We start from the raw sequence: 18839 nt of genomic DNA, 5'->3' as shown, positions 1-18839 counted from the left end.
ACTGCTGCTTATATCACACACCCTAAGGATGTCCCTTTTCGTACAAAGAGAAAAGGAAGAAATTATAGGAGATATGGATAAGAACGAAGGACATTGAGAAGAGCAGGTGAAGCATGGAACAAAAAAAAATCAAATCTTTCGATAACTAGATTTTAATGGCCCCAGTCTCTTCTTGTGCTTGCAACTCTACCAAAAACCAGATACACTTTTTCATCTAAATTTTCCACCTCTGAATTGTCCAATCTGTTGGCCAGACTTCATTTACATGAGGTTCTCCAAGGCCCAGGCACTTTCTCAACTCAGCGTTCTCAAACACAACCACAGAAACTGCAGTCATGAAGTGCAGGAAACGACATGCAGGAAAAAAAAATCAGGCAGGCAATGCCATGGCTACCAAATAGCTTGAACACAGCGGGGCTGCTGCAGAAATGCAGCCTTCTACAAGTTAGGAATGCCCCTGCATACCGCCTGCAAATCACCCTGGAAAACAAGTACTTGTCCACAGGCATACGTACAACACTTGCCAATTCGTGTGTGTGTAAACTAGGCTTCTCCTAATAGTCTGGTGCTCAAGTGCTAATGCATCTGCAGAACTGGTCCAAATATAACTGTAAAAGCTTCTACTCTGCCAGTGCTGGTCATAACACACAAAACAATAGTTTATGATGCACTATAAATACAGACTAATTACTGTTATAAATGCTATAAGCTACTGATAGTCATAAAGAAAGCCAGGCAAATCACTTTGCAATTGCCAGCATCGCTAAGGACATAGCTGGAATTCATCTCCCTCTGAATTTGGTTACTCTTTGAGCGACAACACAAAAGTGGGGGTGTGGCGACATGATCATGCATTCCATACACATAGATGTTTAAGGACGATTTGTTTTAATTTTCTGGGAAGACGGAGAGGCATTTTGAAGGAAACACTTCTCTGAAGGCTGAAATTAATCTCTTGTGTAAACCTCAGTTCTTTTACAGATTTTTCCTTACATGATTTGTTGGCATTTGTCAGTAGCCCTCCTGCATAGCTTAATCTATTGCTGCTATCTCGGCATTTCTTTGAGGTCTCAAGAACATTAAAAGTTACTCAGTGACTCTTACAAGCTTAACAGCTGACACTGATGCTCATGGCTCTTAATCTTGTGGCAGTCCCTCAACTGCTGAAAAGAGCACTGGTCTGTATGCAGTCCTCCAATTAACCTGATGTTTTTGTGTTTAACAAATATGGCTGTAAATCAGATCATATTTCTTCTTCGTATTTTAGTACTGAACAATGTCCCAGAACTAGAAAATACTATTTTAAATATAAACCAGGAAAGAACTGCACCATGAAACTGAAGACCAGATGTTAAAGGCTGTGAGCCAACAAACAACAACAACAAAAATTAGTATCAGAGAAGCTCAGCTGTTTCTGGATTTGTTTATCGGAAAAATATCTAGTTCCAAGGATGGGAGGACTTTTTTAGTGGGTATTTTTTGTGGGGGTTTCTTTTTGGTTTTGTTTTGTTGTTTGTTTTTTTTATTTTTTGCTGCTGTTTTTATCCTTTTGTTCTTTCTAGAGACAGCATTTATAAGACCAGTCATATTTTGTGTTGCTAGTAATTTTTATAATTTGAACTCTTACTTACTCCCCTCTGGGGCTCTACAGTGAAGCCAGTAAGAAAATCCAATGTGCTGTTTGAAGGAGGGGGATATAGTTAGATATACAGACAGGCAGAGACCCCTGAAGAACACTTCCCATGTTGCCTGGCCATCACCCTTCAAACAAAGGATAGGGTATTACTCATTCCCTTTTTCTTAAGGGGAATAATTTTGTGAAAAATATTATTGTTCACAATGCAGAAGTCCACGATTCTCTCCAGTTCCCACTGGAAGAGGCAGTCACTTGTATCCAAATTAAGGGAATAATATTATGGCCATAAACTGGCCCTACAGTCTTTTATTATCTACATATATTTCAGCTGCAAAATTTTCAATAGAGTTGTTGAATGTCTCATTTTTTTTAAGCAACTCTTGGTGAAAGAGTGCAGAGTTAGTTCCCTGGCCCTTCTGGATTTGGATCTTAAAAGTCCTTCCATTACACCATAGAAGTCAAAAGGGTACATAAAGACACAGTATAACATAATCCATGGGAGTTTTTTGGTAATTTCAATCTGGGCAAGAGGAGGCTACAGATTCCCTTGCTCTTTAAGAGTGAGGAGTAATGTGGCTTTGCAATAATTTGTTCTTTACTCTGCAATGACAAATAATTGCTATGAATTTAGACCAACCAAGCCCACATTTGAGCTCTACCTAGGCAGAAAAGACCACCTGAGGAAATGCACTGAGTGGATGGAAATACTGGAAGTGTTTTCTTGCTCTGATGAAACAGTATGGTCTATATGCAAATTATCATAGACTATAAATAAAAAGCTTAAAAAGTATTGATTACATTAAGCTGGTAGAATAAAGCAGGTATCAAAATGTAAAAAAATAGTTCTGTTCTTAGCTCCTCTTGCTGTTTTGAACCCATAGTGAAGCAAAGCAGGAGGAACAGACATGTTTTCCTCACTAGTTACAGACATAGCTCTCTCTTGTGTAAAAGCACAGCAAGTGGTATATGGCAAAAACAGAGATCACATCTATGTCTCTTACCAGTATTAGTGCTCTAGTCCCACACGGGTTCCAATTTAGGAACTGGTCTGTTATTGATTTCACTGCAAACAAAACTGAATTCTATAGTTTACAGGAGAAGTGAACTACTACATGTAGGAATTATTGGGAAAACTAAAGAGGAGAGGTGTTTTTAAGTGGCCACGCTGTATCAGGCTAACACAGTGCTAAACAAAGGGTGAAACATGAACTAAAACCCACAAGCCTCATTGCTTTGCCCAGATTATCTGCTGATCCTTCTGATCCCTGTCTCAGACTGTCATGAACCATTCTTTTAGCAGGAAAATTTTAAATTGGTCATGGGAAAAGGGATATCATCTTTCCTTTAAGATGTTAAACAACTGACTGAAACACTAAACTGTACAGTACAAGATCAAGGTCCCAATATTTTCTGAGTGCTGTTTCAACACTCTTTGACTGGCCACACAAGCAACTAAACCGCTGGGAAGATGGGGCAGAGGTGGGCAGGAGGAAAGGTAGCTGCTTGCACCTGCTCAGATACTCTGTAAGACATATGACAGTCCTGATTCCTATTTACACAGGCACCTTTATTCTAACAGAGACAGAAATAGACATAAAGTCCTGTATGTACACATGGCACCTCTGAAACTCTAGTTATTTCAATGTATCTTTTCTTATAAATAACACTTTTAATTCTTACCTGATTCTATTGAATATAATACAACACTGTTGTTTCCAGAATCAGAGTCTTTTGCAAAGACGGTGGTAATAAGTGTTCCTGGTGGCTGTCCTTCCAAAACCTGTCATCAAGCAGTTAATAAATAATTTGTAAATATACATTGAAAACAGTGATTCTTAAAATAAATTCCTTACCATAACATCAGAATTTAGCTGTTGCTCTATTTTCCATTTCTGTAATATTTAAGGTCAATGTAAAGAGCATTTCAGGAAATGGTTAAGTAATACAGTTCTAGCAATCCTCTGTTACAGTCTCTGTATATTGCTAACTCAAAAATCTCGGAGGTCTCAGAGAAATTAAAAGAGATTCTACTGCATACATAGATAAAATTATACATATATATTCTTCACATCTAACAGTATAGAAGGCAGAGAAGTGCGATCGTTTGATAAATGTAGAAATTCCCAAATATACTCAAGTCTCAGATAAGAATGGGTTACGTTTCTGCTTGGGTCTCTTCCTGTCCCTGTTTCACAGCAGGGGGTTTGTGCTCCTGCCGCAGGGTGGTGCTCGGAGCCCGGCAGTGCATCCCCCCGCAGCACCCACCTTGAGGCGCAGCTCCTGCCCGGGCGCTGCCTGGGGGAAGAGGGGCTCGTTGTCGTTCAGGTCCCTCACTGCAATGTACACGGCTGCTGTGGCGTTACGCCGCGGGGACCCGTGGTCAGTCACCAGCACAGTCAGCTGGTGGTGAGCTTGTTTTTCACGGTCTAATGCAACCCAGTTTATAATTTCACCTGACGGACAAAGAAAATGCAGGAGAAAGGGAGTTTGATATTTACTATATGCTAGCACTCATCTTACTACATGCAATTATACATTTAACAGGGAATAATGATACATGTCTTCTGATACACCTTACTCATGACATTAAAACCTCAGCTTTCCAAGCTCCATTCCATAGAAACATTCTGTCAATCACAGCTTGCACCTGAACTTTAGTACATCCTCTACTATACAGTGGATGCCCTGAAGCAAAGGTATAAAACAGTACATCAATCACAGCTTGCACCTGAACTTTAGTACCATATTGCATCCTCTACTGTACAGTGGATGCCCTGAAGCGAAGGTATAAAACAGTACGAACCAAGGCACTGACCTTCCAAAGAAACCCATCTGGCCTTTTCTTCACCACACTTCAGGACAGATAACATATGAGCACAGGGTTTTAACTGCTGTCAAATGGCCTTTATTATGCCCCTGGGATTAGGAAATTCTCAACACAATGTCTGTATATTAATCAGGAACCCTGATATCTCCTATACATTCTAGTTAAGGCAGTGAATAAATCTGACCCAATCTTCTCTCTCTCTGCTCAACCATACTCAATATAGCTGTACATTTGTGGTTGACCAAAGTCCTTCATACACATAACCACATATCATCTTCTTGGTCAACTCCTAGTACTCTATTTGCCTTTAAAATTCCATAAACATACAGAACAGGAACCTGCTTTGAAATGAAATTTAATTTTAAGATTCATACAGAGAAATTCTAGGAGACCCTATTCACTCCCCATGAAGACAGGACATCCGGAAACAAGAACATTTAACAGCAGATCTTTGCTCACTACCTATCATTTTGCTAAACCAGATTGTTTACAGTGCCTGTGTTCCTTACAGAAAACCCTTCCTCTGGGCTCTCCACGCTGTGGTCTGTGGTGTTATACTCTGTGGACACAGAACCTATTACTCCAGGCATTTGGGATTCACTGCAGAGTACACCCTGTGCCCTGCAAAATTCCTCTGAGCCAATTTGATGCCCGTGGTACCATGTACAACATGAACCCAGTTTTGATGTAACTTACACAAGTTTTCATAAATATTTGAAATCACTGTAACTGTCAAATGCCATAGTTACCTTTACAGTTATTTATGGCTGATCTGTATTCCTCAAATCTACTTGATCACAGGCAAGTAAGTTCCTCATATGAACTATTGAAGCTCTAACTTCAAACTCCTTTTAACTTGTTACAGTCAAACACAGAAACTTATGACCAAGTGACCAGAATGAAGTCACGAAAAAATCAAACCCTAAGGGTTAGTTCATTCTTCATGAACATGTAATAGATTTATTTCATTCCTGAAATTGTGAAGCTCTGAGTTAGAATATTCACATATTGACTCAAGAGATTCACAGCAGTTCCTGAAAGCTTTACACTTTACTTCCATTCCCTTAGAGAAGGCTGCTTTCCAAAAGCAATATTAGGCAGATTAGAAATCATAAAATGCTACCTGTGTTGGAATTAATCTTGAAATACTTTCCATCAGACAGGAGGAAATAGGAAAGTTGTCCGTTTCTTCCTGAGTCTTTGTCAACAGCTGTAATGGTGCCAACCACACCCCTAGGAATTGGATTTTCCTCCATTTCAAAGAAGTAGCTCTCGCGCATAAACATGGGAGAATTATCATTTTCATCCAGGACATTAACTATTACTGATGTACTTGCATTTTGTCTGAGGTTCTCATGCTCAGAGGTGCTGACCACGACTCTAAAACTTAGTATCTGTGCACATTCGTAGTTCAAATGTTTCCGAAGATAAATCCAGCCAGTAACAGAGCAAACTCCAAATGCAACAGAATCTGTGCTAGGCTCTAAGGAATACATCAGCTTGGAGGTAACGCTATGTGGGTCAAGTGAGTGGGCTTGAACCTGAAGGATTTGGGCACCTGGAGACGTAGCTTCACTGATTTCTACTTGATACACCAAGTTTTGAAAAACCAAAGTAGGGCCCAACTTCTGCTCTTCAATAATCACCGTCAACATCAGCGAAGAAGTCAGGGGAGGACTTCCACAGTCTTCAGCTGCTATGTGTAGAGTGTATTCCTGCTGCTTATCCGCAAACACCGTCCTGGTGAGATTTACCACTCCAAGGCTTGGATCAATGCTGAATGCATTTGACTGCTCGCTTGCAATACTATATTTGATTGCCCCATTTAGGCCACTGTCTCTGTCTTCTGCATGAGCAATGTAAACAGCAGTGCCAGGAGGCTGGGTATGTGAAATAGTTACCTTATCTGATTGGGTAAGAAATACCGGAGGGTTGTCATTAATATCTATCACAGAGATGTTGACCTGGGTGCTACTGTAGACAGGGGAGTTACCCAGCTGTGACTGAACGGTGAGCACCACAACAGACTGAGTTTCATGGTCAAGCTGTTTTTTGGTGCGGATGATACCAAACTGGGGATCAATAGAGAATCTTCCATGTGGATCACCAGAAGAAATTCTGTAAGAAACCACTTCTAAAGAATCTAGAAATGGAAATAACAACAAAAAAAATGTAATAAAATATGAAGTGATAACATGAAGGTTGGTAAGAACATTGTGGAGAACGCATGCTGTTAAATTCAGCAGAATAAATGTAAGCTACACAGATGTTTGAATTTCTTGGGCTTTTTATACTTCCTCTCCCGGGAACCCTTCAGTAAAATATAACTGTATACAGTTTGTCCACTTGTGCACCATTTGATTTTCATCTCACTGGTATGATAAAACTCTATACAGAATACAGTATAATAGCCTCTTGTTTTTCCCTGATCTAAAATATGGAAAAAACACTCCAATAAATTAGTCTTATGGGATTAATTTCACGACACACAGGCATTCACTATAGCAAGGAATGAAACAGGTGGCAATTCTCTGAAAGAACTGCATTTTACTGAACTTAATTCAGGGATGACCATTGCTATAATACTTATACATGAGATGCTACCTAAAGCAAAAGCTATCTAAAGGTTCAGGCTTATTACCAAGGCTGCTTTGCAGGCGCTACCTCACCCTGAGGACAGTGGTCAATGCACCGTCCTTCCAAGAAGACGACAATGGGAGGACCTGACTAATCAAACTTATATTAAACCTCTGCCTCTATCACTTTACACATACAGATCCACCATCAAGCTGGTATGTGGACTCACAACCGCATCTTTTATGACTACAGCCTGGTAGGAGCTAACCCATTTCCCTCTAAAAATAATCACGAAAACAAATGGATTAAATACATTTTCAAAAGGTCCCATAAATATTAATCTGGACTTTATCATGTAGTTTGAGAAAAATGGGGTGGGGGGGGGGGGGGTTGCTTGTTTGGGCTTGGAGAGGGGATTTTTTTGTTGTTTGGGGTGTGGGGTTTTTTTGCAGCAGCAGTAGCAGCACTTCATATAGATTCTCTGAAACTTCTGAATATTCTCTGATCATGACTATTGCTCTGAGATTTGTCTTGCACGGCTAATGCTTTGACACGAGCCACACTGTCACAAAACCCCTTCTTTACACTTCTACAACATGGTTCCCATCTCCACATTTAGAATTTTAGAAATCCATCTAGAAGAAAAGGGAGGCAGTTGCCAATCCCCATGGACCACCAAGGAGAGTACCATGAACCTCCATCTGTTCTGAAGAGCATCCTGATACAGCGATGATTGCACCAGTTGCTGTAAATATCAACAGTAAATACTATTTAGTGCTCGACAGACTGAATGAATAATATGGAAGTTAAAAAAAAAAAAGAATTATCTGCAGATATTTCCAGTTAATTGTCACAAAAAAAAAAAATAGAATATAATCTATGACTGAGCATGTAACTTACTTGGGGGCTCTCTGGCCTTGACAGTGCCAATTGGGCTGTCTTCAGGTGCGTCTTCGGGAACTGAAAAAGTGTATCGGGATCTCTCAAATATGGCAGGGGCTGAAGCACTCTGAAGGATGTTGACTGTGACAGCTGCGTTGGTGGCAGAGGGAAGGCCACCCCCATCCCGCGCAGAAACAGTCAGGACGAGGGCAGAACGTGCCAGGTGGCCAAGTGCTGAGATCAGGTAAATAATTCCTAAAAGTACACAGAAATAAAAGAGCAATGAAATCAGTTAAAATTCAGCAGGCTGTCAAAATAGTTTCAACGTGTATCACTACTCGAAGAGAAGGCCAGACAATGTGGACAAAAAGCAGCACTCCCAATTCCTTTTTGAGAGCCAAGCTTTTTCAAATTATATCATCTTCACCACGCACAAAGCCACTGACACACAGCAAGTTCTGTGTCAAAACACAGTGTCCATAATTCTGATTATCTTTAACAACTTCATTAAATCAATAGATTAATTCTGAGTTTTCAACAATGTTAGAAAAACCACACTTTTATCATAGGAATCTGGAACTTTATCAGGGGAAAAAAATACTTAAACATTTAAAAAGACTAATTTATCTTTGCAAACAGTAAAGTTAACTTTATTTCGAACAGGCTGCAGAGACATTCTGCTCAAATAAGTCTCCAAATAAAACATCCATACAAACGGGATTGAAGCCCCAAAATACAAATCAGTGGGCTCTGTGTAAAGTACCTGAGAAGCAATCACCTCTTATCTGATCAGAAGTTTCTGGTAAAAAATCCTTTAGTAGTGAATTCTAAGGTTTGTTTGAATTTGTAAGCTGCTAACTATTGTATTTTATATAAACAATATGAAACAAGTAATTCTCTGAAAAGAAAATGCAATTTTCTGTCCAGAAATACAGCACTTTGGATGTGCCTTCCTCAAGATAAATACATTTTCATCCTTTAACTCTGATGAATGAGACTAGCTGTCTCCAAATACATTCTCTTCTGGTGGCTAAAATAAGCCTTTAGTAATATCAGATAATTATGCCCAATTTTCAAATACTCTCTCTGTAACTACAGAAACCCACATCTAACTATTATTACCTAAGATGGTCGTATGGGTAGAAAGAATGAACATAGTAGGAATCCCATCCCATCTTCATCTACAGTAAAAGCTTGGATGAGCTTCAAAGAAAGCTTTGTTTGAGTGAAGACTTCAGTCCCAGCAATGAGAATTGCATCCAAACCATAGCTTTCTATGGGATGTTCATAACAGTCCACAACAATTATCCAAAACTGATACTTGCTAATGGTTCCATGAGAGACAGTCATTCATTGTCCTTTGCAAGCAAATTAAGGATTTCTAAATGAAGATACAAACCCACAAATTAATCATTAGCCTTCAGAGCACTCTGAAATGTCTGGTCTAGACAAAGTGAAGAGAAATACTTAAAAAGGTAGGGGTAAGCACTAGATCATAAAGCAATATAGCATGTTTGCTAATTCAAAATTGTATAACTAATTAAAACCTGAGGTGCACAGTTGAAGACCAGGTGCTTTCGACCAGGTAAAAGATGGAATAAGGAAATGTAATTACAACCTAGAGAGCATTAATACTGATTTGTATAATCCTTTGCAGCATCTTCTATACCATTGAGCAGGAGGAAGAACACTTTCACTTATTCTGAGGTGACAGAAATACATTCTAACATCCTTTGGTGGTCACACAGGGAACTACTTGTAAAGTAAGTTTTTCAACATATGAAAATGAAGATGAGATGTGATCAAACACAAGAAGATTCTTAGCAATGACTGAGTTTAACTAAATAGACACTAAATACTAAAATTGCAGTGAGCTAAGTATTAAGGTTGCAGTAAACTCAAGTGATTCAACTAGTAGGGACAACTTTCTTCATACCAACAGATATTTTTAAGAATTCATCTATGTTTTTTGTAGAAGTTGGTGAAGACACAAAGCCTCTAGGAGCTCAGTAAAAACAAACCTTCAAACTTTGAGGGACCTTTGTGGTTTCCTGGCTCTCAAGACAGGTTTAGCAGAGATGATATCTGGCATTCAAGTCAGGCATTTAGTGGTCCTATTTGTCAGACAGGGTAAAAATTAGATTTAAGTCAAAATGCCCTAGGAGAATTAATAAATGATTCAACAACAATAAATCTTCTCAAAATTTAGTGTGAAGCCACAAACAGTAATTTGCTACAATGCATTTTTAAGCAGAATAATGGAAAATATATAAAATCCTTATAAATATTCAAATGTGCATGTGGTATACTTTCCAATTATACCGCCAGGACATTATAACAACAAACTGTGTCTTGACATGCTTAAAATGCATTCAGAGGGTCTTCAGGATCAAGGAAGAATGCTTTCCACTAACAAAGGACACTTATTCCAGTGTGACAAACCACAGTAAAACACAATAGAGGTACAGACTGATTGAGAATTCACTGTGAACCCAACTCCTATGCCAATAACTGATGCACCTCCAAGAGTCAACTTTATTTTGGCTGTTTTTTTTTTTTCTTCTTTTTTGATCTTCCAATTATTGGGTTTTACTACTAGTTAGACAGCTAAACAAAGTAGTTTTCCAAGGACATAAACTTTTGACATTTCCTGAGGTAATCTGAGCAACTGTAGCTTGAAGGAAAAAGGGCTTAAACCATTTTTTCTCCAGAGGTTAAATCTATAAACATGGATTTTAAACACTGTTGCTGTCAAATTTAATGAAACCAATCAAATGGACTGCCTTTTACTAACTTGAACAATTGGGTATTTTTCTATTCACAAGGCCAAAAATCTCTCATTCCCATTTTGGATACTTCAGGATGTATGTGAAGAGTGGGAAAACTTCTACAAAAAATAAAGCATCACATTGAAATTCTGACTCTCAAAGCAATAACTAATGACTTCAGAACATCCCTTTGCAAGGGTGGAGCAAACAGTGCTCCACTCCAGGAACTCTGAAGACCTGGTAGAACAGAAATATGTCAGAAACAGAAATTCCTTCTCTGCTGACCTAGACAGATTGCAGCATGACCCATGCCAGTTCAGCTATAGAAAGCAGACAGCAAATAAAATGGATAAAGATTTTGCTTTCTCTCTTCATTCTTTTGCTGTGTCCTAGAGAGGAAAGGGAATCTAGCCAACTCTGTCCTCTCTTGCAGGACCAGGGACGCCCTAAGAACAGTGGCAGATTCCAAGTAAAAAAGTATATGTCTTCCATATGGCTTCTTCCAGCCTCAGAACTGTAATATGCAGGAAATTTTATAACACAGTTTGACTTTTAAGTATATACATTCTGATTCTTTTAGCATTTGTAGGACTGGGCATTAGCTTTGCATCTGGTGATGTATAATCTATACAGACATTTGAGACAGCTCTACCATACGCAGGGGAACATCCCACATTAGGCTGTGTTATGGCACCATACAACAGGAAAGAAGCTGTAGAGGTAAGCAGCATCTGTGATCCTACTGACTATACAATTAGGTAAAAACACCACACTGGGACTAAAATGGACAGTCATGACCACTTGGGTCAAAAGTAGCAGCTAGCACACCTCAGAGCAGGCTGGCTGCATATGATCTGCTGAAGTACGTTGCAGGAGCTGCCCTAGCATTACACTGCAAGGGCAGAAAACACAGGGCTAACTGCAAGAAGCACACATCAGGAACTAGCCGTGTAAGTCACACACTGGGTGTGCGAAACTCAGCAGAGGTATGCCTCGCTAAAAAACTCGCTGAAGATCAGTCACAGTTTTCCTTTCTTTCTTGTTCTGTAATTAAGACAAGACAGCGGCTTATTATTGTTATAGTCACTTGCAGCCTGCAATTCGTGACTTCAGAGAAAAGACAATTAGATCGCTGTGGTACAGAATATATTTTTCCATTATGAAAAACAGTTTCTAGAGAAGCTAATGATGGAAAGGGAATAATGAGAGGGCTGCTCCGTGAGGAATGTTTTACCAAGACCAAAACTCCCAGCAGGGGACCATACAGACACAAGTGTGGTTCCACTTTAAGAAGTCACTGCATGAAAAATGCCATCTTCTTTCTAATAGCTTGGCTCCCCGTATATATGGGCAGTCTTATCTGATACCTTTAACAACATTTAATTCCCATTTTTTTAATGTATTGTTTATATTACTGCAGTGCCTTGAAGATTTTACCTCTGGTAATTCCTCATTCTAATGTGTACTCATTTTAGACAGAATCTGCAATACCAGTTGCATGACAGCAAGGGCCACTACATGCCTGGGTTTGGGAAGAGCTCTGCACCCACACAGCTGAACTCAACGCAGACACATGGAGAGCTACAGGGATTTTGCTGCAGAACAACCTGTGCTTACTGACTAGCGTAAATTGATAACACTTTCAGGCATTCAGTGTACTTGTGAGGGCTAGTGTTAGTGAAGGGTGAAATCATGACTATCAGCTCTATCACCGCTTTCACCGCTTTCATCCTTCCTCACTCACTGTACATTCTAGGGCACTAACTTCAGGAAGCTCTTCCTCTCCACTTTGTGCTTATCAACAACAAAAGGCAAAATGAAGCCAATGTTCACCCAGAATGTGCAAAAGCATCAGTGAAAGCCAGGACTCTGAGGCAACCGTCATCCTCTGGCAATGACAAAATTTCTCATGAGATTTTTTTGTCCTTATTTTTGTGCAGACGCACCCTGCTCCACAGGTGAGTTAGCTGTCAAGTGCTGTTTCTCAAGAGTTAAAGCCAGGAGACAGGGTCCTGCATACAATGATTCTTTTAAAATACATTTATGATCTTCTTCATAATCCTGTGTTCCTTCCTGACATTACAACTGCATAGATCACTGAAGTAGGTTCATTCACCAAAAGCACTTTTTGTATGGCAAAAACAGTACTGGTTATCCCAACAGGATTTCCATGCGTACCTCTAGATGACCAGTTTGAAAATCTATCTATTTTTCCACGGGGTACTCACATAAGCAAAACAAAAACCAGCCCTACATGAATAGCCGTTTGTAGGTAAACAAAACATCTTCCATTAGTCAAGCACTGAAGAGGCAAAAATATAAATCAGGACACACTGATTTCAGTAATGAAGTCTGAATTGCATAGAAATATGTACTCATTTAAATAGCTTCCATTACTTTCTCATTGTTCATGAAATAAAAAAAAGCAACTTTAGAACACAGCTGGAGGAATAAAAATCAACAGCTATCAATAGTGTTCTCTACGACCATGAAACTGAATGCCTTATCAACTTTAAATGATGGCAGGATTTCTTCAGCAGACATCCTAGGGTGGGTCAGCTGGCATGACCTGACACACAGCTCAGACAGCAAGCAGATGGCAGAAAAGTACGTAGAGTTCATTACCTCAATTCACCTTCAAAGCTGGCTGCTGGACCTGATGCTTAATACCACGTAGGTCAGTGCTGATCCACTGACCTGCTCAGAACATGTCTCGCCCAACCCAGCACGGCCAGCTTCTCAGTGCTGAGATACACATACAACTTTGCTTTTTTACATGCTTTTTACATCTCAGAAAAACATTCAGAGTGGTCCTCCAAGAGGTGCATGCAGTTAGGAGGTGTAGACTTGCATTAACATTAAAACCACCACTGTGGTTCTAGGGAACAACGGTAGTGTTTCTGCTTGATATTTCTATCTAACTTTATCTGACTTACTGCCTGTTCTCTAATCTAAGCATCACACTTAGGTTTTAGCAATTTACCTGTGTTTAAAATGCACCTTTTTTATTGAAGCTGCATTCTTGATGGTAACCATAACAACACTCTGCAAAATGCACCACATGAAGAGCTGTTTTAATAACTGTCAGGGGAAAGGAAAGAATTAATGAGGAATTACATTGCTATTTACAGTCTACTTACTGTAATATATGCAGCTTCAGCTTATAGGAAAAGGCTTTAAAAAGCTTAATGTTGGTGACAAACATTATTTTGAGTTTCAGTAAATATGAGGAGCACTGCAAGTTTGAAATTATTCAGTATTTTAATGTTTTTGTAGTAAATACAAATTGTATAATTGACTCAACTTGTATCAGTCTCCTATCTACATTTGTATTTCACAGAAGTCTCATACCCCTGCACTGTTAAATGCTTTCAACAGTGGCCCTCTAGCAGATTCTTGTGCTTCTTAAAAAAGGAAATATAATAAAAAAATCTTAGTGTTTACAACCACTACTATTTAAACATACTGTGTTTAATCACAAGGCTTAGCTTAGCATATGAAAGCCCGTTCCAGAGCACTTCATTCAAATTCAGCCAGGTTAGTAATCTGCAACATAAGAAACCAGTACTCGGATTGGAATGGGCTGCCCAGGGAGGTGGTGGAGTCACCATCCCTGGAGGTATTTAAGAAACGTGTAGACATGGTTCTTCAGGGCATGCTCTAGTGCCCAAGATTACTGGTTTGTGGTGGGGTGCTGTGTGGGTGGGTGATGGTTTTTTGGTTGGAGGTTGTTGTTGTTGTGTGTTTAGGTGGTGGGAGCTGGTGTTGTTTGTTTGGTTGGTGGTGTGGGGTTTTTTTTTAGTTTTTTTTGGGTTTTTTTGTTTTGTTTTTTTTTTTTTTTTTTTTGTGGTTGGACTCGATGATCTCTGAGGTCCCTTCCAACCACTACAATTCTGTGATTCTGTGATTCTGTGATCTATAAGGTAATAAATACAGTTTTAACAATGCGGTTCTCCCAGAAGCACAACATGACTATTTTAAATAGTACAGGCTACAGGCAATTTTAGTGAGCTAAGAAATATTCATCAACACACGAAATATGAATTTCTAATTAAGGCAGTTCCATTATTTACAAGTAGAACATCTACCTGAGCATCAGCCTCTAATGTCAGGCAAGAAAGTATAAGCATGTTTTTGTACCATCTAGGTAGGCTCAGTTTTGTGTTACACAAGTGCTTTTCACACAAAGTCTTGCAATGCACTATTTGGCATGCAAGTTCTTTTGTCTCTACAGAGTATACTCTACTACTTTAGGAGGTCACATGCCTCCTAGTGCTCAAGAGGCAGATAAAGGAACATGTGAAGCTGGTCTCTTTCAGCCTTCCCATCTGTCATTTAACTGTGAATAGGTTAAACACAGTTATGCAACCTGAATCATAGAACCATAGAGTTGTCTAGGTTGGAAGGGACATTTCAGATCATCGAGTCCAACCATTAACCCAGAACTGCCAAGTCCACCACTAAACCATGTCCCTCAGCACCACATCTACTCATCTTTTAAATACCTCCAGGGATGTTTACTCAACCACTTCCCTGGGCAACCTGTTCCAGCGTTTGATAACCCTTTCAGTGAAGAAATCTTTCCTAATATTCAGTCTAAATCCCCCCTGGTGCAACTTGAGGCCATTTCCTCTTGTGCTATTTCTTGTAACTTGGGAGAAGAGACCAACCCCAACTTCTCTACAACCTGCTTTCAGGTAGTTGTAGAGAGTGATAAGGTCACTCAGCCTCCTTTTCTCCAGGCTAAACAACCCCAATTCCCTCAGCTGCTCCTCATAGGACTTGTTCTCCAGACCCTTTCACCAGCTTCGTTGCCCTTCTCTGGACATCCTCCAGCACCTCAATGTCTTTTCTGCAGTGAGGAGCCCCAAACTGGACACAGTACTCAAGGTGCAGCCTCACCAGTGCCAAGTACAGCAGGACAATCACCTCCCTAGTCCTGCTCACCACAGTATTCCTAATACAGGCCAGGATGCTGTTGGCCGCCTTGGCCACCCGGTCACACTGCTGGCTCATGTTCAGAAGTAGTGAGCTGTAGGACTGAACTTAAAGAAGTGTTACTTACGTTTGTATTACCAGCTTTTTGGATGAAATATTTAGCTGAACACCACCAAAATCTTAAATTCTCTAAATTATTTTCTTTTTACAAATTAAATTACAGACAATATTAATATTTAGTAGTGCTTTCTATACATGGTCCACAGTTTACTACAAAACAAGTTAGCACGATGATTGTTTATTTTGTAGAGGAAAAACTTATTTATATAGGATCTTCCATAAAACTTCTCAGGTGCTGGACAACTCTAAAGCCATACTCATGAATCATATCAAAAATTGCAAACAGACAAACCAAATTTATAATGCTTTTTTCCAATGATCTTGAAAAGCTGAGAGTTTAAAGAAGGCCAGATTTTTAGAGCAACGGTTCTACCAATTAACACTATTGTATTTAGAAAGTTTAGTTGCTTATTGATTTCATGAGGGATGATGAATCCCTGAGGAAAAGGTATGCAACATTAAGAGCCCATCAAAGAAAGCTCTCACCCAGAAGCTGGATCAGACCCATTCAGTGCTTTCCAAACCTCTACATTGATTCTAAAAAGAGTGTTTCACTGAACAAACTCTCAATGTAGAGTGAGTAGAGTGAGCTGAACGTGCCCCCACCAGCCACAAGCCAGGCAGTAGCAGTCTGAAAGAAAGCAGTGCTTCAGCTATAAAGTCCCTGGAACATACAGCTATTCTGAGCAGGAAAGCTGCTCCACTTTGCTCAAAATGCTTAAATAAATGTAAGAGTCCTATAGTTTTCACTTTAATTAGGTGGTGTAACCACCAGCAGAAGGCAAACAGATTCAGTGTTGCTCAAAGGAAGAACTCAACTGGGTCTTTCTGGTGACCACGCAATCACTACATTGTTAAGGATTCCTGTTCCTCACTTACTTGTGAATCTCTTGCTTTGTTTCCTTTATTTCTAACCTCCAAGTCAAATGAAACATTTTGCTTGATCCTTTTCCTCCCATTTTAACTTTCAACATAAAAACCCCTCAAGTTGTCAACAAATGTATATTTTCTGTATATTCTTCAGAATACTGTCAAATCTAACATTCAGCTCCTCAATAATTCTCATTTTCTACGGTACATATGAAAAGAAACCTGGAGTTACTTAACTGACTGTCATGCTAATCCTTTGCTGTCTCACTATTTCAACGTACTATAAACCTCATAGGGCAGGACTAGGATTTGAGAGTTTTTTTTTAGCACGATGCTAATGTTAGTAGAAAATATGTTTTATGACTCATCATAGAACATCAAAACTAAACTTGATACAGAATAAAACAAGTATTACTTTGATGTATCTTTCTGTATATTGCACTGTTACATGTTTAAATAATTCTCCCCTAACAGAAAAAACAAAAACACCAAAAACCACACTAATTTTTCAGTAAAGGAGCATATACCTTAAGAGACATAATTTCCTGTTGCAGGGAGATTTCCCCTGGTTTTACCTCGTTTTGTTTCCTTTAATCTGACATAACAGTAACTCAGAGTACCTTTGTTGTCTGATTGCATACAAAGAGAACACTTCCACGTAAAACATAAGCTTTAAAAAAACCCACCCTAAAAGTCAAGGCATGCACCAATAAGTGGGCAGGACTCTGGGTGGTGAACAGCTATATTTTCAAAGTGAAAGGCAGAGCCTTCCCCACGCAATCTCCACAGCTCCAGCACTGTCAGGTCACCTCTGCTTGCTTAGTTTATTGAAGTTTTCAAAAAACATCTTTTTAATCAAGGAACCTTTTTAATCAAGCTGCCAGCTTCCAGATCCAAAAATAGCTCAATACACAACGTGGTAACAAAACTCAACTGCCATTGTAACTGGAGATTATATTTCTTTGAAGGCACTGTATGAAAAGATGCACGTTCCCACCATAGGTACAGAATGAAGCCAAATATAAGCCCAGTAAGATTTATTTTTCCCACCATAGGTACAGAATGAAGCCAAATGAAGCTGTTCTTATATTAAGGGCATTATGAAACATTTCAGATGCTCATCTTAGCCCTCAAAAACTGATTTTCTAGTAAATACACTCCCCTACTACATTCCTTTTAACAGTCCAATAGAAGGCATTTTGCCAAGGTTATCTGATCTCTTTGTGTGACCATTCTTTTTCTTCTTTTCTTTAGGTTAACAGAGAACATGAAGCACATCTGTACTTCAGACATGTACAGTCTCTATCAAATAAAAGTGTTGATTTTCTGAACTTTACAGTACAAATTTCACATTACTCCTCTCCTCCAAAATGGGAGGTTTGGGCCTAATTTTTTCCTTTTCTCCATTTTTCTTGTTACCAGCCCACATGCCATGGAAGTTCACTGTTTGTCTCATCTAGTGGGTTCTTCTGTTCCGAGATCTGACATTGACTTAACGACAAGAAAGGGGCTGGGGTAGAGTGTTTTTGTAAATACTTTGCATTGTATCGTGCACAGTGAACCTCAAGTACACGTGGCACCACACTATTGCATGGTTCACTTTTTGGCACATAGCTTGTAGGAATTTTTCTCTTTGTAGATGGTTGATTCTATTAGATTTGATTCATAAAAGAAGAAAGAGACACATACATTAAGAGCTGGCACTATTGATATTTTTTCATGCTGTTCTGCTGCATAGTTTTCTTTCAGAACAAAAATCTGCACTCTCACACCTACTACAGCAAATTTTGTGTACTTCAAGGACAATATACTGTTTCCTGTATTCCTTTTATTAGATTTCTCATTAGATGAGATCTCAAAGAAGGTAAAGGTCCACAAATCACTCGGTGAAAACTTGGTGAGCTAAACCAATGTCTCAGACATACTAATCTGATCTGCAGCATTCTGAATATGCTATCAATTTCATATGAAAGATCAGAAAAACAGTAATTGAACAAACTGGAGTTTAAAAAAAGTGGCCTCAAAACATTCCAAAATAAAACACTCCTAATTTTAAATGTTATTTATGTGAACCTCTTCATATGTTTAGCAAATGTACTACATGCTGTATGAAAATGCCAAATGTAGTTTAAAAATAAACTATTATTTCCTACAATACTATATGAAAACATCATTAATCATCTTAAAAATGGCCTTGTTTTCTTTAAAAAGGATGCATCTC

The 18839-nt window shown here is 39.1% G+C and overlaps 1 protein-coding gene across 1 annotated transcript in view; it reads right to left on the bottom strand.

Annotated features, from left to right (window-relative positions):
• The window catches only part of DCHS2 (dachsous cadherin-related 2), a 118478-nt gene that overhangs the window by 37705 nt on the left and 61934 nt on the right, over positions 1-18839 (bottom strand). The window contains exons 5-8 of the mRNA XM_014943042.1: positions 7941-8177; positions 5587-6606; positions 3902-4089; positions 3317-3416 (exon numbers count right to left, since the gene is read on the bottom strand). Coding sequence (XP_014798528.1) covers positions 3317-3416; positions 3902-4089; positions 5587-6606; positions 7941-8177 — 1545 coding nt within the window. The remainder of the gene's footprint in view (positions 1-3316; positions 3417-3901; positions 4090-5586; positions 6607-7940; positions 8178-18839) is intronic.

The sequence above is a fragment of the Calidris pugnax genome, unplaced genomic scaffold (assembly GCF_001431845.1).
Source record: "Calidris pugnax isolate Ruff unplaced genomic scaffold, ASM143184v1 scaffold15, whole genome shotgun sequence".
NCBI lineage: Eukaryota > Metazoa > Chordata > Aves > Charadriiformes > Scolopacidae > Calidris > Calidris pugnax.
This window is presented reverse-complemented; position numbering and strand designations above follow the sequence as displayed.